The sequence below is a fragment of the Equus caballus genome, chromosome 12 (assembly GCF_041296265.1).
Source record: "Equus caballus isolate H_3958 breed thoroughbred chromosome 12, TB-T2T, whole genome shotgun sequence".
Taxonomy (NCBI): domain Eukaryota; kingdom Metazoa; phylum Chordata; class Mammalia; order Perissodactyla; family Equidae; genus Equus; species Equus caballus.
Genome location: NC_091695.1, coordinates 26308139 through 26332590, shown reverse-complemented (window position 1 = coordinate 26332590; position 24452 = coordinate 26308139). Strand labels below are relative to the sequence as shown.

Genomic DNA, 24452 nt, shown 5'->3' with positions numbered 1-24452 from the left:
CAAGCACTCGAACACCATTTCCAAGCTGATGGTCTCTTAGTGACATTCAATTCAATTGATTCTCAGAGGACAATACGGTTATGAAACAGAGGAGAGGATGCCCTGAAGGATACTTAAATACAAGACAGAATAAATACTGATATATGCTACAACATGGATGAGGCTGAAAGCATTAAGTGAAAGAAGCCAGACACAAAAGGCCATATATTATATGAATCCATTTATATGAAATGTCCAGAACAGGGAAATCCATAGAGACGGAAAGTAGATTAATGGTTGCCAGGGGCTGGGGGAAGGGGAGAATGGGGAGTGACTACTAATGGGTATGGGGTTTTCTTTTTTGGGTGATGAAACTGTGCTGCAATTAAATAGTGGGAATGGTTGCACAACCTTGTGAGCATACTAATAACCACAGAATTGTACACTTTAAAATGGTGAATTTTATGGTATGTAAATTCAATCTTGATTTTTAAAAAGACATAATGAAATAGTTGTCAAATAGAGTCATGAGCATATTTATAGATACAGGTGCAAGAGATTGGGGAAGAGGTTTCACATTGATCACCTACAGTGTCCCAGACATGCAGATATTTTACATTCATTTGTTTTATTTAAGCCACTGAGCAACCTTGAGAAGTAGGCATATTTTCTTCATTTCACAGATGAGAAAACTAAGGCTCATAGATATAGCTTACCAAGGATACATAACTTGTTGTACCATAGTCAGAATTAAGACTCGGATCTGGGGCTGACCCCGGGGCCAAATGGTTAAGTCCACACGCTGCGCTTTGGTGGTCCAGGGTTTTGCCGGTTCGGATCCTGGGCGGGGACATGGCACTGCTCATCAGGCCATGCTGAGGCAGCGTCCCACATAGCACAACCAGAAGGACCTACAACTAGAATATACAACTATGTACTGGGGGGTTTTGGGGAGAAGAAGAAGAAGAAAAAAAAGATTGGCACCTGAGCTAACATCTGCCACCAATCCTCCTCTTTTTGCTGAGGAAGACTGGCCCTGAGCTAACATCCATGCCCATCTTTCTCTATTTTATGTGGGATGCCTGCCACAGCATGGCTTGCTCAGCAGTGCCATGTCCGCACCTGGGATCCGAACCAGCAAACCCCAGACTGCGGAAGGGAAACGTGCAAATTTAACCACTGCACCACTGGGCTGGCCCCTCAGGTGCCAATCTTTAAAAAAAAAAGAGACTAGGATCTGCCTGGCTTCACAGCCCATGTCCTACCACTATGGCACGATACTTCCCATTAGCTTCTTCTAGAAGAAGCCTTATACTTGTTTGGTGTTCTCCCTCACCACACCTCGCACGGTGGTGGGCATGCTCAAGTAATACTGTTTGAGTGATTTTCAATTGTCTCCTCTGCAGATGACACCTGGAGAACTAGCCCTTGCCAGTAGCAACCACACCCCAGTTACCCAGTTCATCTTGTTGGGATTCTCCAATTATGCAGACCTCCAGGAGCTTCTTTTTGGAGTCTTCCTGCTCATCTATACCGTGACAGTGGTGGGCAATCTGGGAATGATGGTACTCATCTTCACGGACTCCCGTCTCCATAGCCCCATGTATTTCTTCCTCAGTGTCCTCTCTTTTCTTGATATCTGTTACTCTTCTGTGGTTACACCCAAGCTGTTAATCAACTTTCTGGCATCTGACAAGTCCATCTCTTTTGAGGGCTGTGTGGTCCAGCTGACTTTCTTTGTGGTTCATGTGACAGCTGAGAGCTTCCTGCTGGCCTCCATGGCCTATGATCGCTTCATGGCCATCTGCCGAACCCTCCATTACGGTTCTGTCATGACCAAAGGGATGTGTCTCCAGCTTGTGGCTGCTTCCTCTGCATTTGGTGGCATTAACTCCTCTATCCAGACTGGGAATGTCTTCGCCTTGCCTTTCTGTGGGCCCAACCAGGTAACACACTACTTCTGTGACATCCCACCCCTTCTCCACCTGGTTTGTGGCAGCAAAGCCGCAGCAGGAGTGGTCCTCTATCTCTTCTCTGCTCTGGTTACCCTTCTGCCTGCTGCAGTCATCCTCACCTCCTACAGCTTGGTCTTGGTGGCCATTGGGAGGATGCGCTCAGCAGCTGGGAGGGAGAAGGCCCTCTCCACATGTGCCTCCCACTTCCTGGCCATTACCATTTTCTATGGTACCGTGGCTTTCACCTATGTCCAGCCTCATGGACCCACTGATGATACCAGTGGCCAAGTAGTGTCTGTCTTCTACACCGTCATAATTCCCATGCTCAACCCCTTCATCTATAGCCTCCGCAACAAGGAGGTGAAGGGCGCCCTGCAGAGGAAGCTCCAGGTCAACATCTTTCCCTGCTGAGCCCTGCAAGCTTGTTTGTTGGAATGAGAAAGGCATAGCATCTTCCAAACCACATTATGAATTGACCTGACTAAGAACAGCCCTGGTTTCAGAGGAAGTGGTAGATATAGGGAATAAACAGCAAATATCATCCTTTGTACAGAGCACTGCAGTTTTTAAAGCATCTTCTTATCCATTATCACATTGAACTCTTGTCACTATATTCTATCGCAGCCATTCTTATGATGATCTAATTTTACAAATGAAGGGTACCTGACTCAGCAAAAATTAGTTAATTATCTAAAGTCATACAGTTAGTGAGAGAGTGAGCATTCAACATCAGGACTTCCACACCAAACCCAGGGATCTTTCAATTACACCACAGCCACAAGTTATTGGCAGCTCATCATAACTTCCAAAAATATCAGACCAGGGGCAGTACAATCATTCCTGTTTTGCCACTGATTTAGTGAAGTGGGGGTGGGCTACAAGTGGCTCAGTTCTTTCTTCCCGTTCCAAAAAGAAAGATGACCAGGTGAAAGTGTCTTTACTTTTTATTGCTACTGCATTTTGCTGAGCTTTCCCGTCAAATAAAACCTCAGATTCAAGAGAGACTTTTCCTCATACATCTGTTTTCTTCTAGCCAGATGTTTGTACACGTCTCATAATTCTCAAGAGGGTGTGTGTGCGTGTGATTTGGGCAGTTATAGCACTATATAAGATACTGTGCTTAATGAGATTGATTCAAAAAGAATTTATATTTGGCCTGAGCATCTTTAAAAATTCATGTAATACAGTGAGTATATGTGTTTTAGAGAATCACACAAATGAAGAAGCTGAACTTGACCTCATTCAGGGTTGCACACTGGAGAGGAAGACATGCTGTTAAACTAATGCAAAGTCCTAACCTGGACTCAGTCAGCGTCACTCTGAGATTTTTGAATCACTAAAAAGGGTTTTTTCAGATCTATCTTAAGGAAACAAGTCTAAATATAGAAAACCTTACTATACAAACAGGTTTATCACAGCATCATTTTTGAAAACAAAAAATTGGAAACAACCTAAATGTTCAAAGGAGGAATAGGATTAAATGGTTTATTCCCTAGAAGGGTTATGATGTAACCAATAAAACCTATATTTCTGTGATTGCAACAATGTAACAAAAATGATGGCAAAAATACTGGGAAGAACATAAAAATGTGACCATCGTATTAGAGTGATAGCACAATGGGAAAAATGTTTTTCTATTTTTCTCAAAAGTTTTCCAAAACTTTTTTAATGATCATGTTTAGTTTTGATACTTTATTCTAAAAATCAGTAATTGAATGAGGTCCCCCAAGTGGCCATGGGACTAGGTCTAGCCAAAGGAAGGTGATCAGAGGAAGATTTCATGTCTTTTTTTTTTTTAAAGATTTTATTTTTCCTTTTTCTCCCAAAGCCCTCCAGTACATAGTTGTGTATTTTTAGTTGTAGGTCCCTCTAGTTGTGGCATGTGGGATGCTGCCTCAGCATGGCTTGATGAGCGGTGCCATGTCTGCACCCAGGATCCGAACTGGCGAAACCCTGGGCCCCTGAAGCAGAGCGCATGAACTTAACCTCTCACCATGGGGCCGGCCCCGGGAGATTTCATTTCAAGGCATAGACTTTAAGAAGTGGGTGGGTGTTAGGCTCTCCTGACTCTCTATTTCCTCTGCTGATACGTGGAAGCAGGGTACTCCATGGTCCTAGGGCACAGTAGAGCCATGAGGAAGGAGCCCGGTTTCCTAAAAAGACGGAGAAAAGCCGCCTCCTAACTGGGAAGACAAGACTAAGAAATAAACGCTATTTTGTTAAGCCCCGGAAATTTGGGATTTGTTTATTGAAGCTGTTAGAGTTACCTTAACTAGAACAATGAACTTTCTTTAGGGTTTTGGTTTGGGGTTTTTTGGTATTTTTTACCAGCTGATACAGCCCTCTGCTTTCTCCCAGGCTGCCTATCTGAATGCTCCCATCATCTCTCCATCGATCACTGCATCATTTGGAGATGCAGCCCCCAGTGGCCTGTCCCCAACAGCAATACTGGTCCAAGCGATATCTAAAAGTAAGCAAAGTCAATGTCATTTTGACAGTGGCAAGTCTTTCCCTCTAAAGGTCAATATCTTGTGAGGTGTATGCGGTAGTCCTCCTTTTACGGATGAAGAAAATAATATCCAAGTTAAGCAACTCATCCAAGTTCTCAGAGCTAAAAAGAAGACATGCAGGACTTGGTTTTCCAATAAACATTTGAAAAGCTCATTGGCAATTAGAGAAATGAAAACTAAAATCCCAAGAGGCACTTTACACCCTCCAAAATAGCAAAAATTAAAAATCAGACAATCTAAATGCTAGTGATGGCTGTGTGTAAAATTGGACTAACCATTTTTGACAACAATTTGGCATCAAATTAAAAATTTGAACATGCATATACACTCTGATCCAGCAGTTCTATGAGTAGGCATATAATCTAGAGAAATTCTTGCACATTTGCTTTATGAAACATATACCGGAAATACTTACAGCAGCATTGTCATCGCAAAAAAAGTGGAAGCAACACAAATGTTTGTCAACAGTAGGAATGGATCGATAAAATTGAGCACATTCATACTATAGAAACTAAACAGCAGCAAAAATAAATGAACTACAGATCTGCTCATCAGCACGAATGTGTCTCTAAAACATAAGGTTAAGTAAGGAAGGAAGTAACAGAAGAATGCACACAATATTATTCCACTCTTATAAAGTTTACAAACAGGCAAAACCAAACAATTTTAATATTTAGAAAAGCATTCACAGATGGTAAAGCTATTTAAAATAAGGCAAGGAGTGGTTGATGCAAAATTTGGGATAATGCTTACCTCTTGTGGGGGAGAAAGAGATGAAATTAGGGAGAGGCATGCAGGAGCCTTCTTAGAGCATGCTACTCAATGCGTGATCTCCGGATCACCAACCTCTGTGTCACCTGGGAGCTGGTAAGAAATCCAGAATCTCAGACTCTTCCCGAAACCTACTGAATCACAATCTGCATTTTAACATGATCCCCAGTTGGGTTATAAGCACATTAAAGATACTTGGAAAGTTCTATTTGTAAGGTAAATGGTGCAGACATAGGTGTTTATTTTAGCAATATTCTTTAAATAATATAGGTTTTATTCACTTTTGCATGTATATTTTGCAATTTAATAACATTTTCAAATACATGGTTTTAATAAAGTTTTTAAATGTTTTCAAATATATCTAGAGACAAAGATGAAGACCACAGAGATGACAAAGAACCAAAACCAAACCTAGATATTTACACTCACAATCCAGTGCTATTTCCACAATACCATGCCTTTGCCCCAAGGCAGTAGATGAACTGACTCCAAGAAATTTATCCATTTCTAATTCGTGCTCCAGCTGGGTAGGCCAAAGGCCACCATAAAAATAGATAAACTATTGGAAGCTCCAGTGGCTTGATCATTTTTATTTAGATATTCTAGCATCGGGAGTGGGTAGGAAAGTTATTTTCCTGTCCAGAAAATCCCTTCCTCTCCTGGAAACGCTTTCCTGGAAAATGTTTTGGAAAGTAGAATGCCTAAAATTTGAACTTTATAGTTACATGTTTTATTTATTTGGAAATAAAAGAGGAAGGGATGGGATAAAATTCGGAGACATAGAAAGAATTATAAAGTCTCAAATATGATATAAATGCTTAATTTGGTTTTATATCTGAATGTTATATACTGTATACATGAATATTTATACAAATACTGACAATCAAATTTAAGTTTCTGGTGTAACTTGGCAACTCAAAAATCTTTATTCATTCAATTTATTTAAAATGATATTTTGAAAAGAGAAAATTAATTTCAGTGTTGGATATAAAGATCTGCTATTGGTAATTATGTAAATAATAGAGGAGATTGTGTAAGTGTGAAACTCTTTTCAACGCTCTTTAAAAATTTGTAAAGAGAAAATTTAAACAGTGATCATCTTTCTCCCTTGATAAAGGAGCCTGCAACAAGCTATATCACTGTCAACAGCTTGGTGGACTGTGAACTTCCCTCTGTGAAGTGTTAGCTGATGCTGATTCACAACCTATTTAGAACAAGTGCTTATCTGAGGCCCCAAACTCGCCTGTACAAGAAGTGTGACTTTTTTTTTCTCAGTAAGTTCTCTTTTGAACTCCTCATCTGCCAGATGGCAAAAACATTCCCTCTGGGGCCAGCCCCGTGGCCAAGTGGTTAAGTTCGCCACTCTGCTCCAGCAGCCCAGGACTTCGCCAGTTTGGATCCTGGCACCACTCGTTAGGCCATGTTGAGGCGGTGTCCCACATACCAAAACTAGAAGGACCTACAACTAAAATATACAACTATATACTGGGGGGATTTGGGGAGAAAAGGCAGGAAAAAAAAGTCTATCAATTCAAGACAATCTCAGTGAATTTAACAGTCACTCCCAACACCCACACACACAAACCTGCTCCTTCCCTTTCTAAGGGCTTAGAGAGTACCCAGGAATAAGGATGGGAAGATAGAGATACTGCCTGACCCTTTGTCATGCTCTGTCCATGCTGGCATTTACTGCAACATCCTATTCCCATCTGGTCTCCAATTGCCAGACCATGAAATCATCGCCATGATCCCATGTCCCAAAAGGAAAGCCTCTCAGCTACTCCTAGAGTGTTGGACACATGCACCCACTCTTCCATGCCCTCTGGGTCTGCGGGAAGGTTGCCTCAGGCTCTCTCTGCCTAGGCCTGCCACACAGCCATTTCTTCTCGATTGCCCCTACACCTCACGAGGTGTGGAAGCTCTAGAGATCGGGCCACAGAATTCCTTCCTAGGGATTCACCAGCCTCTAAACTCACTTCTGCTCTGACTTTCTCCACCTTGCAAGCCTAGGGAATTTTTACCTAGTCTTTGAAAGAAAATCATTGGAAAAACTGGCTTTGACTGATCACATATTTATACGTTTGTGGTTAAGGCATGAGTTTATGCCCTGGGTTGTTGATGGTTCCAGCTTTTGAAGTTCAAAAGCTTTTTATCACAGAAGTTTTATCTCTGCCTTGAGTTTCCAAAACATATTTCAAACCTCAAAGGCCAGGGATTGACTTTTTTTTGGTATTTGCATTATGTTGCAACAACCCTTCCCCAAGGCATGGCTGCCAAGAACTCTAGTTTGAAGGGGGAAGGATCATTGGGTAAAAAAAATTATCAGGAAGAAAAAAACAGTGTATCAAAATAAGGTGCTGTTACACCTAATTATAAAGATCCATACATTTGCTCCACCACTCCATTTTACCTTTTAGCCACAAACTTTGGCAACATGGTTACAGCATTTTGCACATGTGTTTTAAATTTTGTTGTTTTCCATTATAATTGAACACAGTTGTCAGACTCACTTCAATTCAATAAGCATCAAATTTACTGGTTTTGGCATACCAAATGATACCTTCCTTCGTCTCAGTTATAAAATCATTAACATCAGCACTTTATTTTTTCATTTTTCTCTAAACTTTTATAAATAAGGGCAAATATGCAATAAAATGTTCAAGTAATTACACACACATTGCCATATTTAGATGGCAACAGGGCCAAAATGAAACTATTCGCTGGCAGACAGCAGTACCATGAGGTAGCTTAAAATAGTTATTTGTCTACTGGAATAGAAAAGTCAAATTTGGTATATGAAGGAAGTTTAGAGGTGTGGAGGTATAGTATGAAAGGACCAGTTATGCAAAAGTTTACAATTACCTGAATTTTGATTAATTTTTTGTTCACCCTCACCTGTCTTCACACCTCCTAGTATAAAAAATTATAACAATTTTATTTGTGACAGGTTTATTGAGATTTATAATTCACATACCCTACAATTCATCTAAGTATGGGAAAAAAACACACCTCTCCTGTTCTTGTGTCTTTCTCCTTTACTCTCACACTACTACCACACTCACAAAACTTTCAACACCAGATGTGGGAGAGTGTTTTCCCACACCAAGCAATTCTCGACAATACCAGCTGGGTGTCCTATAATTCAATTCAATTCTGATACCAACCAAGTTAGCACAGACCCCACAGGTAAGGGCTCAGTCCCACGAGACTGCCTCCCACTTCAGATGCCAATTACAAGTAGTAATTCCACTGGTCATCCACAACCTCTGCCCAACTTGGCTACAAATCAGAGGTTCCCATGACCCCACTCCTACCCTTGGATTTGATTATTTGCTAGAACAGCTCACAGAACTGGGGAAAACACGTACTTACATTGACTAGTTTATTACAAAATAAAGGATGTGATGTGACAAAGGATACAAATGAACAGCCAGATGAAGAGATGCACAGGGCAAGGTCTGGCAGGGTCCCAACTGCAGGAGCTTCTGTCCCCGTCAAGCTGGGGTGCACACCCTTCCAGCATGTAGATGTGTTCACCAACGCAGAAGCTCTCCAAACTCCACACTATTGAGACTTTTGTGGAGGCTTTCTCACGTGGGCAAAATAGGTTATTAATTGCATTTCCAGCTCCTCTCCCCTCTCTGGAGAATGGGCAATGAGGCTGAAAACTCCAAGCTTCTGAGTACGGCTTGGTCTTTCTGATGAACATCCCCCATCCAGTAGCCCACCAAGAGTAACCTCATTAGAACAAAAGACAGTCCTATAACCCAGGAAATTCCAAGAGATTTAGCAGCTCTGTGTGATGAACAAGGGTCAAAGGTCAAATATCAGAACAAAAGATGCTCCTAGCATTCTCATCACTTGGGAAATTATAAGGGTCTCAAGTTCCTGTTCCAGGAACCAGAGGAAGCGACCAATATATATTTTCTATTATTTCACATCACACATTTAAAGTATACAATTCAGTCATTTTTAGTATATTCAGAGTTGTGCAACCATCACCACAATTAATTTTAGAACATTTTCATCACCCCCAAAAGAAATGCTGTGCCATTTAGCCATCATCCTCCAATCCCTCTACACTCTTCAGCCCTTGGCAATCATGAGTCTTTCTGTCTCAATAGATTTGCCTGGACATTTCATGTAAATGGAATCACAAGATACATGGTCTTTTATGACTGGCTTCTTTCACTTAGCATAATGTTTTCAAGGTTCATCAGTACTTCATCCCTTTTTATGGCTGAATAATGTTCCATTGTATGGATTCCACTGTATCGTAATGGCTATTTACTTATCCATTCATCAGTTGATAGATATTTGGATTTTTTCCACCTTTTAGCTGTTATGAGTAATGCTGCTATGAACATTCATGTGCAAGTTTTTGTATGAACATATATTTTCAGTTCTCTTAGGAGTGGAAATGCTGGGTCATACAGAAACTCTATGTTTACCCTTATGAAGAATTGCCAGACTGTTTTCCAAAGTGACTGCATCATTTTACATTTCCACCAGTAGTATATGAGGATTCCAGTTTCCTCACATCCTCATCAACCCTTGTTATTATCTGTCTTTTATTGTTTTTTTCCCCCCTGAGGAAGATTAGCCCTGAGCTAATATCTGTTGCCAATCTTCCTTTGTTTTTGCTTGAGGAAGATCAGCCTTGAGCTAACATCTGTGCCAATCTTCCTCTACTTTATATGTGGGTCTCTGCCACAGCATGGCTGACGAGTGGTGTAAGACCCCACCTGGGACCCAAACCTATGAACCCAGACCACTGAAGCAGAGCGCACTGAACTTCACCATTACACCACGAGGCCAGCCGCTATCTTTTATTGTTATAAACATCCAAGTGGATGTGAAGTGGCATCTAATTGTGGTTTTGATTTACATTTTCCTGATGACTAAAAATGTCAAGCATCTTCTTATGTGTTTACTGGATATTTGTACCTCTTCTTTGGCGGAAATGTATATTCAGATTGAGTGCCCATTATTAATTGGGTTATTTTTGTTTTTATTATTGAGTTATAAGTGTTCTTTATATATTCTAGATACAAGTCCTTTAACAGATAATATGATTTGCAAATAATTCTCCCATTCAATAAGTTGTCTTTTCATTCTTTTGATAATGTTCTTTGATGCACAAAAGTTTTTAATTTTGATGAAGTCCAATTTATCTATTGATATGGACTGACTTGTGTCTCCCCACCTACCCCAACCCACAAAATTCATATGTTGAAGTCCTAATCCCTAATATGATAGTATTGGGAGATGAAGACTTTGGGAGATAATTAGATCTAGATGAGGTCATGAGGGAAGGACCCTCATGATAGGATTAGTGTCCTAATAAGAAACATCAGAGAGCTTGCTCTCTCTTTCTCTTTACCATGTGAAGACACAGTGAGAAGGTGGCCATCTGTAAGCCAGAAAGAGGGCCCTCACCAGAACTTGACCATGCTGCACTCTGATCTCAGACTTCCAGCTTCCAGAACAAGGAGAAATAGATTTTCTAGTGTTTAAGACACACAGTCTATAGTATTTTGTTATGGCAGCCTGAGCTGACTAAGAAATTTATTTTTCCAGGGCTGGCCCAGTGGCACAGCAGTTAAGTGTGCATGTTCTGCTTCGGCGATCTGGGGTTCGCTGGTTTGGATCCTGGGTGCAGACATGGCATCACTTGGCATGCCATGCTGTGGTAGGCGTCCCACATGTAAAGTAGAGGAAGATGGGCATGGATGTTAGCTCAGGGCCACTCTTCCTCAGCAAAAAGAGGAGGATTGGCCGCAGTTAGCTCAGGGCTAATCTTCCTCAAAAAAAAAAAAAAGAAAAGAAATTTATTTTTCCTTTTTTTGCTCGTTTTTGGTGTCATATCTAAGAATCCATTGCCAAATCCAAGGTGATGAAGATTTACCCCTATGTTTTCTTCTAACAGTTTTATGGCTTTAGCTCTTACATTTAGGCCTTTGATCCTAGCCCTAATTTTGAATTTTTTTTTCCTGAGGAAGACTAGCTCTGAGCTAACATCTGTTGCCAATTTTCCTCTACTTTATATGTGGGTTGTCACCACAACATGGCTGACAAGTGGTGTAGGTCTGTGCCTGGGATCCAAACCTAAGGACTCCAGCTGCCAAAGTAGAACACACCAAACTTAACCACTATGCCACAGGGCTGGCCCCAGAGTTCATTTTTGTATATGGTGTGAGGTAGGGATCCAACTTCATTCTTTTGCATGTGGATATTCAATTGTCTCAGCACCATTTGTTGAAGAGACTATTCTCTCTCTATTAACTGATCTTGGCACTCTTGTCAAAAATCAATTGACCATAAATGTATGGGTTGATTTTTGACTCTCAATTTTATTCCATTGATATATATGCCTATTTTTATACCACTTCTCACACTTTTTTGATTACTATAGTTTTGTATTAAGTTTTGAAATTGGGAAGCATTAGTCATCCAACTTTTATTCTTTTGCAAAATTGTTTTGGCTATTCTAGGTCCCTTTGATATCCATATGAATTTTTTTTTTCTTTTTCTTTTTCTTTTTTTTTTAGGAAGATTAGCCCTGAGCTAACATCTGTTGCCAATCCTCCTCTTTTTGCCGAGGAAGACTGGCCCTCAGCTAACATCCATGCCCATCTTCCTCTACTTTATATATGGGATGCCTACGACCACACACTTGCCAAGTGGTGCCATGTCTGCACTCGGGATCCAAAGTGGCAAACCCCAGGATGCCAAAGTGGAATGTGAGCACTTAACCACTGCACCACCAGGCCGGCTCCTCCATATGAATTTTAGGATCAGATTCTCCATTTCTGCCAGGAAGCCAGCTTGTTGGATTTTGATAGAGACTTTGTTGGATACATAAATCAGTTTGGAGTATCATTGTTTTAAAAACAGTAAACCTTCCTACTCGTGAACACAGGATGTCCTTTAATTTATTTAGATTTTCTTTTATTTCTTTCAACAATGCATTACAGTTTTCAGAGATTAAATTCTGCACTTGTTTATTAAATTTATTCCAAAGTACTTTGCTCTTTTTGATGCTATCATAAATGGAATTGTTTTCTTAACTTCATTTTTGGAATGGTCATTGCAAGTGTATAGAAATACAACTGATTTTTTTTCATCCCAATTGCAACAACATGGATGGACCTTGAGGGTATGATGTTAAGCAAAATAAGCCAGACAGAGAAAGACAAATACTGCACGATTTCACTCATATGCGGAAGATAACAAATACATGGATAAAGAGAACAGATTAGTGGTTACCAGAGGGGCAGGGCATTGGAGGGGTGGATTAAAGGGATAAAGGGGCACATATGTATGGTGATGGATAAAAATTAGACTACTGGGGGTGAGGATGATGAAGTGTATTCAGGAATTGATAAACAATAATGTACACGTGAAATTACACAATGTTATAAACCATTATAATCCCCCAAAAAATTACTTGGGAAAAAAAAGAAACGCAACTGATTTTTTAACTTTATTACATTGAGATATAATTTACATATCATATGATTCACTTATTTAAAGTGCATGAGTCAACAGTAAAAATACAATTGATTTCTACATATTCTGTATCTTGAAAACTTACTGAACTCCTTTATTCATTCTAACAGTTTTTAGTGGATTCCTTAGAAATACAAGATCATGTTGCCTGTAAATAGAGATAGCTTTATTTCCTCCTTTCTAGTCCAGATTCCTTGTTTCCCCGACTCTAATTGACCTGGATAGAAACTCCTGTACAAGAAAAGTCATGAGAGCAGACATCATTCTTTCGCCTTGTCTTAGGTGATTTAGTCTTTCAGCATTAAGTATTATGTTAACTGTGGTTTTTCCATAGATGCCATTTATCAGATTGAGGAAATTCCCTTGTATTCCTAATTTGTTGAGCATTTTTATCATAAAAGAGTGTCGTATTTTCTCAAATGTTCTTTTCTGTACATACTTATTTCTATTATGTCAGTAATAATGTCCCCTCTCTCATTCTTGATTTTAGCAATTTGAGTCTTCTTTTTTCTTGGTCAGTCTAGTTAAAAGTTTTGTCAATTGTGTTGATCATTTCAAAAGACCAACTTCTGGTTTTGTTAATTTTTCTCTATAGCTTTTCTATTCTCTGTTTAATTTCCACTCTAATCTTTCTTTTGTTTGCTTTAGGTTTGGTTTGCTCTTCTTTTTCCTTAAATACTTAAGGTAGAAGATTAGGTTATCGATTTGAGATCATTCTTTTTTTATAATATAGGTATTTATAGCTGTAAATTTCCCTCTAAGTACTGCTTTAGCTGTATCCCATAAATTTTGTTATATTGTGTCTTCATTTTCATTCATCTCAATGTATTTTCTGATTTCTCTTGTGATTATTTCTTTGACTCATTGGTCATTAAGGAGTGTGTTAATTCCACATATTCATGAATTTCCCAAATTTATTTCAGTTATTGATTTCATTGTGGTTGAAGAACACTGAATAATTTTGATTCTTTTACATTTGTTGAGGTTTGTTTTATGCTCTAGCGTATTGTCTATCCTGGAGAATGTTCCATGTGCACTTGAGAAAAATTTATATTCCACTACTGTTGGGCAGTGTTCTATAGATGTCTGTTAGGATTAGTTGGTTTATATTGTTCAAATCTTCTATTTCCCGTTGATCTTCTGCCTACTTGTTTTACCCATTATTGAAAGTGAGGTATCAGAGTCTCTGATGATTATTATCAAATTGTTTCTATCTCTCCCTTTATTTCCATCAATTTTTGCTTTATGTATTTTGGAGTTCTATTGTTAGGTATATATATATACATACATGTTATGTCTTCCTGATGGATTGGCCTTTTTATCATTATAAAATGCCCCTCTTGATCTCTAGTGACATTTTTTAAAATCTATTTTTGTCTGATATCATTATAGCCACTCCAGATTTCCCTTAAGGTTCTGTTCATTTATCTTCATTCTTTTTCTCTCTGTTCTTTGTTTCCAGTCTTTCTTTCCCTCCATTGGATTGTTTTGCTTCCTTATCACATTTTAACTTCTGAAAGCAGAGCCTTGTTTTGTATCAAGTGAACAGCAAATACTTGAACAGCTACTGTTATCCAAAAGTATTTGAACAATTGAGGTTATCCAAAGTACTTTGGATTTTATAATCTTTATTGACCTATCTTCAGGTTCACTAATTTTTTCTTCTACCTGTTCAAATCTACCCTTGAGCCTCTCTAGTGAGTATTTAAGTTATTGTACTTGTCAACTTCACAAATTCTATTTGATTCTTTTTATAATTTCTATCTCTTTATTGATATTCTCTACATAAGACATTGTCATCATATTCTCTTCTACTTCATTAAGCATGGTTTCCTTTAGTTCTTCAAATATATTTATAATGGCTACTTTGAAGTCTTTGTTGTCTGACATCTGTCCCTCTCACAGGCAGTTTCTGTTCCCTACTTTTAATCCCGTGTATAGGTCACACTTTCCTGTTTCTTTAAATATCACATAACTTTTGTTGACGTTGGACACTTCAGATAATATATTATAGCAACTCTGGATACCAGTCCCCTTCCTCTGCCTCCACAGCTTACTGTTGTTTGCTTGTTTGTTTACTGACTGGCTGGACTATTTAGTGAAGTCTATTTCCTCTACAGTATGAAGGCTCTGATGTTGCTCCTCAGAGGGTGCAGTATTGTGCATGTCCACAGTCACACTAGGATGACAGTGAGTTTTAGTAGGGCTCTCTTCTACTGTCTCTTTCCTTGATCACTCCCAGATCTTAGGCTCCACTAATTGCCAGCTTATTGTCCTACTGTTTGTGACAAGGCTCTGGGACATATACTGCTCCATAGTCTAATCCAATTAAATTTGTGCTCCTTTGCAGGGGTAGTTTTTGAGGTCACAGTTTGAAGTTTGTTCTGTCCCCAGGAAGGCTCTTTTTAGTTGTCTCCCTGGTTCCCTCTGGTAAACTAGCTGGTCCATGGTTTAGCTTGTAGCACTCATGAAATTACCAGCATCTTCTAAATTGCTTTCTAACAAAAACTCCACTGTTTTTTGAGAGTACACGTAAACTTGAACTTCCCTACATTCTGTTTCAAATAGTGTGTTCCTTAAGGGAGAACTTTAGAGTTCTCCATTTTAGAGCCTGCCTCTTCCCCCGGGCAAAATTCCAGAGCCAGAGTTTGGAGCTGGGGGCAGGGACAGTGGTTTAATTCTCTCTGAGTGACAGCCTGTTTAAGAGGAGGGTGCTGGGTAAGAAAGTACCCTCCGGTCTTCTCAGTTTGCCCCTCCCAGCGTGTTCTCTCTGCCCTATAAGTACCCAAGTGATTTTCACCCATATCAGAAGATAACCTAAATCTACCAATTTTTCAAACAGCTTAACCTTAGGAAATATCAGAGACATGTTCATTTACTAATTCGGGTGTAGTGGGCAAAAGGGGGGGGGGACCTAATGTGCAAATGCACCTCAGGAAATCTAGGATAAGACAGAACACTAGAGTTCTATTTGCATGAGACTCTTCCCCAGCCCAGTTTCTGCAGAATGTTTCAAGTTCTTGAACGGAGGGAACTGTAAGAAACTGAAAGAGTAAAGCCATTCGAGCAGGTGTGGGAGGGTCAGGGTTGGGGAGGTGATCACTAGAGCTGAGGATCCAGAGGTGGCAATAAGGACTTTTACTTACCAAAGAAGGAAAATTTTATTCCAATTCCAAGGCAGGAACAGCATGGGAAAAAGAAAGCAGGAGTCCTAGCAGAGGAGCCAGAGGGGAAATAACAGCAGGCACAGCAGAAAGAACGAGAACAAAGGAGGCAAGCCTCTTGAGAGTTTAGAACACCCACGGCAAACTGGGTTGGAGTTCATAGTCCATAAACTCTGGCATAATGTTTACTCGAGCCTGAAGTCTCTGAGAGGATGTGGTACAGGACTGAAGTTATGCTTCCACTATTAACAAAATAGACCGCCCCTCCTCTCTTCAGGAGAGAAAAGAGGTTGTTTCCATTTATCCTCTCCTCTCAACTCTATTTACCCACCTTTCATTGTAATATCTTGCTTGTGCACAAACCCTTTGGAGCATTTTTGTTATGTAGTGCAACTTCTAAGTGTGGTAAGACACTCCATTCAGCTAACCTTTCTGGAAAACAGTTCAGTACAGTATATCAAGAGCCTTAAAAATGTTCATAGCTTTTAACCCAGCAATTCCTCTTCTAAGGAAATAATCAAGGGGACAAAGATTTAGGCACAATGATGTTTATTACAGCATATTTATACTATACATAAGTATTATACCTAAGTATCCAACAACTAAGCAAAAGTTTAATAAATAATGTTATATCATTTGATTAAATATCATGTAGCCATGAAAAAAATCATGGTTTTGAAGAATTAACTGGGAAATGTTATAAAACAATGTTAGATAAGAGAAGCAGGTAACTATGACGTTTATATTGTATAAGCTGTAATATGTTTTTTTAAAAGTAGAAAAACACTAGATGGAAGGATGCCAAAATACTAATAGTGGTTGCCTCTGGATGGCAGGACCCAGGATTATAATTGACTTATCTTCTGCTTTCAAAAAAAACAAAATTCCTGTACTTTCTAAACTGTTTTCAATTATATTTTTAAAAATTTTATAGCCAGTAAAAAGAATCAATTAAAAGGAAGTAGCTCAATGACCTTCTCTATTCTCTGATCTGTTTTGAACCTCAGGAAGGTGGCTGGACCTTCTGGCATGTAGACTTAACTCTGCAAACCTCATTACTGTATCCCTCTGTCCCACTTACAAGGTCCTCTAACTCTAAACTACTGACCAGCCACAGGAGTAATGCACCTGAGATGAAGCAAACATTCAGAAGCGCAGGACACCTTGCTTTGGGTGGGAATCTGCATCTCCACAACAGGGGAGGTTCACTGTGGATTAGGGAAAGGCGAGTACAGAAAGAATCCATGAGAGATGGATAACAGGAAAGAGGGGAAAATGGCTCTCTGGGACATGACTTGGCTCTCTAAATTCAGAAATATGCCTGGAAATGAAAGAGACCTGGCCCCATTGGCAGACTCTGGAGCTTCTCCAAGAAGGGGCTTCACTTCAGCCTGAGAGGAAAGTAGTTGTTTTCTTTGGGTGAGGACCGGGACTGCAGAGTTTGAACACCTGTAGCCATGGTTAAGTGGCGGGGAGGGGAAGATGAGATGATAGACTGTGAAGATAAGATGAGTCTTCAAAGCAGAATTCCTGAAATATTAGCGTACTTACAAATTACCAGGGAGATTGTTTAAATTGCTGATACCAGGCTCTACCACCAGAAATTCTAATTTAATAGGTCTGGGGTAGAGCCAAGGACACTGCATTTTTATTAAGCAATGCCCCCTCCCCACCACCACCACCAAAAGGCTTCCTGATGCACGGAGCACAGCTTTGAAAACCTAGAGACTCAGAAATTTTGGGCACAATACTGTGTGTGTATTTTGCTGGAGAAGGTCCGTCCTATCATCAGTTCTCAAGGAGTTCCATAATTCAAGAAGGTTAAGAATTATCTTGATGAGCACAAAAAGAACTAAAGAGGTCTCATCCAAGCATCAAGACAGAGTGATAAGGGCAAGGTTTGAAAAAAGAACCCACAGGGGCTGGCCCCATGGCCGAGTGGTTAAGTTCGCGCGCTCTGCTGCAGGCGGGCCAGTGTTTCGTCAGTTCGAATCCTGGGCGCGGACATGGCACTGCTCATCAGACCACGCTGAGGCAGCGTCCCACATGCCACAACTAGAAGAACCCACAACGAAGAATACACAACTATGTACCGGGGGGCTTTGGGGAGAAAAAGGAAAAAATAAAATCTTTAAAAAAAAAAAAGAAAAAAGAACCCACAAAGCCAAACCATCAGAAAGCTGGCAGAACCAGGAAGGAGCAGAGTGAAAGCCAACGGGGTGGAGACCAGTGAGGAAGTACCCAAACTATTTTCACCTATTTGTCTGGAATGTTAATAGCTTATTTTTATTAGCCACAGGCAACTTGGTTTATGGGGGTGTCGCTTTAAGGTACAGGGGTCAGGGAGACATTAGCTCCAGGGGAGAGTAATGGGAACAAAGGTCAGATTTTCCTAGGCAGACAGACTCAAAGGTTGTGGAGATAATGGAAAAGGTGCTGGGTCTTAAAGTCTGGAGTTCAGACTACTCTAAGAAGCTAGAGTACTGTCAAGCAGGTGTGGTGGGGCGTATCTGAGGAAGCTGTAGTTGAGACAGGGACAGGGGTGATAGAAGCGGTTGCCGTGAGCCCAAATAACAGGTGCCATTCCCTCCCGCTCTACACTATCAGTAATGGGGCACAGGAGGACCAGACTAAAGACACTGAGACTGTAACAAGAAGGGCATGCATTCTCCAGGTGCTCTGCCAAGAGTGGGACAGAAGGAGGAGCTGGGTTCCATCCCATACTCTAGAAGGTGCTGAGAGACTGACTTTGTTGTTAGAGGACTGGGCATATTTCCACATCCTCTTTGTTCTTCTTAGAATTGTGGCCTGGGAAACAACTATTGCAAATATTATCATAAAAGGTTTACCTCCCGGACCAAATCTTCATTAGCTAAATTCCTCTCAAAACAAATTTCTCATTCATTTGTGCTATCACAATAGTCTCTTAGCTGATTTCTCTGCTTCCAATTTTCTGCACTACTGCTCAAGTGATAGTCCTTAAAATATTCCATTGTTCCCCCAATGGCTAGAGAAAGTTCTTAAAGCCTCAGAATCCTGTTTTTAAACAAAATATTACCCAGAAGCCCAACTTAACAAAAGTTAGAAGCAAAGCTGTTCTTGTTAAAATGTCTAAGTGACCCAATGTCACCTCTCTTCAGCCTGACTCTCCCATCCTTGTGGCTGCTCGGGAGGCATGCCGCAGAACCCTAGCTAGGTCTCCAGGGTGACCTAGGGTTTAAAACCCATCTGCCTGCATATAGCAGGAAAAGAACTTCATAACCCGAGCACCACTGCTGCTGCCACCACATCCCCTTCCTGACCTCACCTCCTGCTGCTATCTATGTCCCGTGTGCCTCAGCTACCTCAAATGATTAGTTCCCAAATTCCCAAATTCACCATTTTTTAACAATGTTTTATTACAGGGAATTCCAAATACATAAAAATCAGGTAGAATACTATAATGAACCACCATACACCCATAACCCAGCTTCAATGATTATCAGCTCACAGCCAATCTTGCTACACTTATACCCCATCTACCCTTCCTCCCTCTACTTAGAAGCAAGTTTCCTGATAACATTTCATCCATTAAAATTTCATCAATGTTCAAATTGACAAGGGATTAATTATAGCCCACAATACCATGGTCATATCTAAAAAAATAATAATCCCTTAGTAATATCAAGTATCCAGTGTTCAAATTTCCGATTGTCTCATAAAACGTCATCTTTATGTCGGGATCCAAATAAGACCCATGCCTTGAGACTGGTTGATGTATTTCTTTTAATCTATAGGTCTCCTTCCATCTTTTTTCTTCTTGCAATTAATTAAAGAAATCGAGTCACTTTTTTGTGGTCCCCCACCACCCATTTTGTTAATTGCATCCTCATGGTGTAGTTTAACATTTGCCCCATTCTCTGTATTTCCCATAAAATAGTAGTTGGATCTAGAGGCTTGATCAGACTCAGGCTTGATTTTTTCTTTTTGCAAAACTACCGCATAGGTGGTATCTGATTGTCTCTTTTTCTGATGTTAGTAGCTGTTGATGCTCAATGCCTAAAATCTATTTATTAAGGATTGCAAAATAGTGATTTTCTATTTCATTACTTCATTTATTAAATGAAATGTTTCTACAAAGAGAAACTTCCCCTTGCCTACTAGGATACCCAGTGAACCATATTCTTTTCACCTCTGTACTTTTGCACATTATTCCATCTGACTTACATGACTTCACATCTTCTCCAATCGGTGGAATCCTAGTTATCCTTTCAAACCAACCTAACTATCACCTCTCAGGGAAGTCTTGCCCTCCCTCTAGTAGAATTCAGCCCTATTCTAATGTTAGAAAGGTATCATAATAATGCTCATCTCATTAACTCATATATTTAATGCCTCCATCCCTAGGACTGAAGCTTCTCAAAGACAGGAATAGATTTTGGCCCTAGCATCTGTGTAAAGCAGTGATTGAACAAATATTTGCAGGATGAATGAAATACTAAAAGAGTCATGACTTCACTTTAGAAAAGTCAGTATCACTTAAGTGACATTATGTAGAACGCAAGTTACAAAGCAACTGGCAATGAGGTAACCATCACTAGAACAGAGTTACCGGAATTCAAGACGTCCTCCAAGAAGTAAAGGTGGAGTCAGAGCTGAGTTACCAAGTGTCCACAGCTGGACATTAACCAAATCAAGAGAAGCGAGCTCGGGGTGTGACTTCTCCAAAGTGCACAGAAGTCAGGGTGAGAATCAAGTTGAGCGAAGGTCCTTCCTAGGAATTCTACCAATCACAAGTCAGAAGCAGGTTGCAGCCTTCAAATGGCTGGCTGGGACTCAAAGCCAAGTGTATCCCACTTCCTGTCTCTGCACTCATATCATGCCTTGAGATGGCAGGCAAAGCAACTCCTACCTTCAAATGAAATCTGAGTTAAAAAGCCAAAATACTCCCTGGTGTGTTCTGAGGGAAGGGCAGGGTGTGATGATTAGCATCTTTGCCCAGGGTCACAGAGCAGTAGGAAGCTTATTTCCAAATCCTCTGGGGAGGTGAGGTGAGGAGGTTGACAGGCTGAACCATGGAGACGGGCAGAGGGGATGTCTGCTCATCCTAACCACAGGATTATAGGCACTGGCTAGAGGTTCCATACTTCCCAGTTTCCTGAGGTAGTGGACTGTTGGGTTCCACGTTGGCCACAAAAAAGTGGCCCAGAAGTAGGAATATGCCAGGATCTAAATGAAATTATGAGAGACTTAAAGTAGTAAACTAGGCAATCATGAGGAAAAGAAAGCAGACATATGCAGCAGAAAAATGTCCATGACATATTTTTATGGGAAAAAACAAAATGCAGAGTAATATGTATAGCGTGCCTGGATTAACTCCATTAGAAATAAGTCTATATTGTATAAGCACATTTAGAAAGATATCTGGAAGGATATACAACAAATTGTTAACAGTAGTTATCCCCGAGAAGTGACATAAAAGGGAGTGAGGAATTTTAATTCTATAATCTGCTATATTAAATTTTGAAGGAAAAAAAAGCTATATAGGGTTTTATCCTTTAAACCAAGTTGTTTTTTTTTTTTGAGGAAGATTAGCCCTGAGCTAACATCTGCCACCAATCCTTCTCTTTTTTTTGCTGAAGAAGGCTGGCCCTGAGCTAACATCCGTGCCCATCTTCCTCTACTTTATATGTGGGACGCCTACCACAGCATGGCTTGCCAAGCAATGCCATGTCTGCACCCAGGATCTGAACCAGCGAACCCCTGGCCGCTGAAGTGGAATGTGTGCACTTAACCACTGAGCCACCTGTCCGGCCCCTAAACCAAGATTTTTTTTAAAAAAAATCAATGTATGTGGCAGGGTGGAGTTAACGTTCACTGCTGAATGTGCATACCCTTACCAGAGGTGGAGATGCCTGGCAGCGATGGGCTTTGCCAGCAGAGGGCACCCATTTGTTATCTCTTGTACTGTGGGCAGATACCATGTACTCATACCTTCAGCACCTAGTATATTCTGTGCTTGGAGTTATACAAGGAATAAAAGGGATGTGTGTTCACAGGTCAGTCCTGCAAATCCTCCAGGATCCCCATCATGAGGGAGCTGGGAATCTGCTCTGCAGGGCAGACTCACTGACAGGGGCAACCTCGCACACAGTGGCTTCCTTCCATCGGTCACAGGATGGAAGATGGCACTGCCCTATCGGCTATGCTCACCACTCTTACAGGAACAAACTTCTGAGCAGGGAGACCTACAACCAGAGATTTGTGATTCTTGATAGGCTGCCAAGTGGTGCAGGTCTGGAGTGACAGCAACTAGAGATGCAGTGGAAGAGAAATGAAGAGGAAGCAAAGAAAGAGTGGGATCAAGGGGCAAGCAAGGAAGAGCAGAGAGATGAGACAGGACAGTCAGGCACAAGCTTGATAGTAGGAAGAATCTGAGCTATTGCTCATTTGTGTCCAACTGATAAAGAGGTCCTTCAGGATAGTGAACCTCCATTTTACACTAGAGGGAAGAAGAGTTAAAAAAAAAGATTGAACCCATGCCCTCTAGGATTTCAGACCCCAGAACAAGATCAAAACACTATAGGAAGATCAGAAAAAAACAAACATATCATCCAAAGATGAAACAGAGCAAAGCAAACCTTACTCTGTTGCTAGTTACTTCTTTGCACTGGAAGCCACGCAGGCTTTTTTTATTGTTATTTTTCTTTTGCAGAGGAAGAATCGCCCTAACAGCCGTGCCAATCTTCCTCTATTTTTTAGTATGTGGGTCGCCAGCACAGCATGGCCATTAACAGAGCAGTCCACGCCTGGAACTGAACCCAAGCCATTGAAGAGGAGCACGCTGAACTTAACCACTAGGCCACCAGGGCTGGCCCCCATGCAGGCTTCTTTAAAAAACAAAAAACTGCTCCTAAGCCAGACAGTTCTCTGACATCACCAGCATTCTAGGAAACACACTCTAGTCCTTCTTTCAGTCCTCTTTTTCAGGATCTCCTTTCCCTTCTTAAATATGATATACCACTAGTGTTCAAATCTAAACCCTCTGCTTTTCTCACACTAACATTCCTTGGCCAGCTCAGATAGTCCCATAGCTTGAAGTATGACCTATAAATTGACCTATAGGGTGATAGTTAATAATACTGTATTGTATTTTTGAAAGTTGCTAAGAGAGAGCTTAAAAGTTCCCATCACAAGAAAAAAAACTATGCAGCTATGCATGGTGACAGATGTCAACCAGACTTACTGTGATTTCACAATGTACACAAAACATTTTGTACACCTGAAGCTAATATGTTATATGTCAATTATACCTCAATTTAATTTAAAAAATACAAAAAAAAATCCCACAAAAACCAAACAAATATAGTTGAAGTCTGACCTTTGCCACTGAGTGTAAGCTAAGACAAGTTACTTAACTGCTCTAAGATTTCATTTCTTCATCTATAAGATGGAGCTAATCATAGTTGTTGTAAATATTAAACAGGAACAATGCATGTGAAGCCTTTAACACAAAGTTGGCCCCAAAATATGTGCTATTATTATATATGTTCATGTAATTCCCCTCCTTATAGGGTTAAAGATTAAATGTCAATATATTCAAAGTACTTAAAGTCTTACACATAGAAAGCACTAAGTATTAGCTATTACCATTACTGAATAGACTGGAAATTGATAAACTTTTGTCTCTACACTACGGCCTGGTCTAAGCCACCATCATGTCTTGCCTAGAATCTTCCAGTTTCTTGTAACTGGTCATCTTGGTTCTCCCCTCCATACTATTCTCTATAGCTAGTGATCTGGTCTCCTTGCTGCTTAAAACTCTTTGCCCTCAGGGTAAAGTAGTTTGCTCCAAGTTCCTAGAGGACAAGGGCCTGTGTTCACTTCATTTCTATCACCAGTATAGGGCCTAGCATATCACAAGGTACTTAGTAAATATATGTAGTTTTTTATTCATTCTTTCATTCAGTTAAACCCCTTCCTAACTCCCATGGGCTCTGCATGAAGAGTTCTTCTTTATCTCTCAAGGTTTCAGACATACAGAAAAACCTTGGTATCTTGCTGGGAAGTCTTTTCTCATCCTAGGTCAGAGAAGTCTACGTGCTGTCACAGGCACTACCAGCCTTAAGGGACTCATCCTCCTGGACCTGCCACAAGTAGTCTCTAAGGCTTTAACATTAATTCCTGCAAGGTTCATTCCTAAAGCTCCTAACATTTAAGCACCTAGAACAGGGCCTGACCAAAGAGGCATAAGTACTCACTGAGTGACTAGTGCCACCCTTTCCTAACCCAGGGGCTGGACCTGTACACCACTCGGTTTTGTTATTTTGGGTTGCCCTTGAAATCATCCCTGAAATAGTTGGATACAATAACTGAGCAGAGTAATCATACAGCTAAACATAAATTATATACACATATATATAGAAGGACCTGGTGATTGATACAATAATATTCTATGTGCCAGAAACTGTTCTAAGTGCAAATGTATTATCTCATTTAATCTTCATAATGACCCTACGTATAGGTATTATTATTCCCATGTTACATATGATGAAAGGCACTAGAAGCTTAAGAAATTTGCC

At 40.3% G+C, this 24452-nt stretch overlaps 1 protein-coding gene and 1 long non-coding RNA gene across 2 annotated transcripts; one reads left to right on the top strand and one right to left on the bottom strand.

The window, feature by feature from the left end:
* Positions 1–1265: 1265 nt before the first annotated feature.
* OR5BA1 (olfactory receptor family 5 subfamily BA member 1) lies at positions 1266–2426 on the top strand. Its single transcript, XM_070228729.1, has one exon. It carries the CDS (start codon positions 1386–1388, stop codon positions 2343–2345), a length of 960 nt encoding a protein of 319 aa, XP_070084830.1. The 5' UTR covers positions 1266–1385; the 3' UTR covers positions 2346–2426.
* A 1722-nt stretch (positions 2427–4148) lies between these two features.
* On the bottom strand, positions 4149–15988 carry LOC138916409 (uncharacterized). Its single transcript, XR_011423649.1, has 3 exons — positions 15874–15988; positions 5198–5308; positions 4149–4398 (listed from the first exon to the last, which is right to left on the bottom strand). It is a non-coding gene; the product is annotated as an uncharacterized lncRNA (long non-coding RNA).
* Between the last annotated feature and the right edge of the window lie 8464 nt (positions 15989–24452).

Excerpts from the sequence above, each read along its gene's own strand:
- OR5BA1 (XM_070228729.1), top strand. The coding sequence starts at position 1,386 with ATGACACCTGGAGAACTAGCCCTTGCCAGTAGCAACCACACCCCAGTT.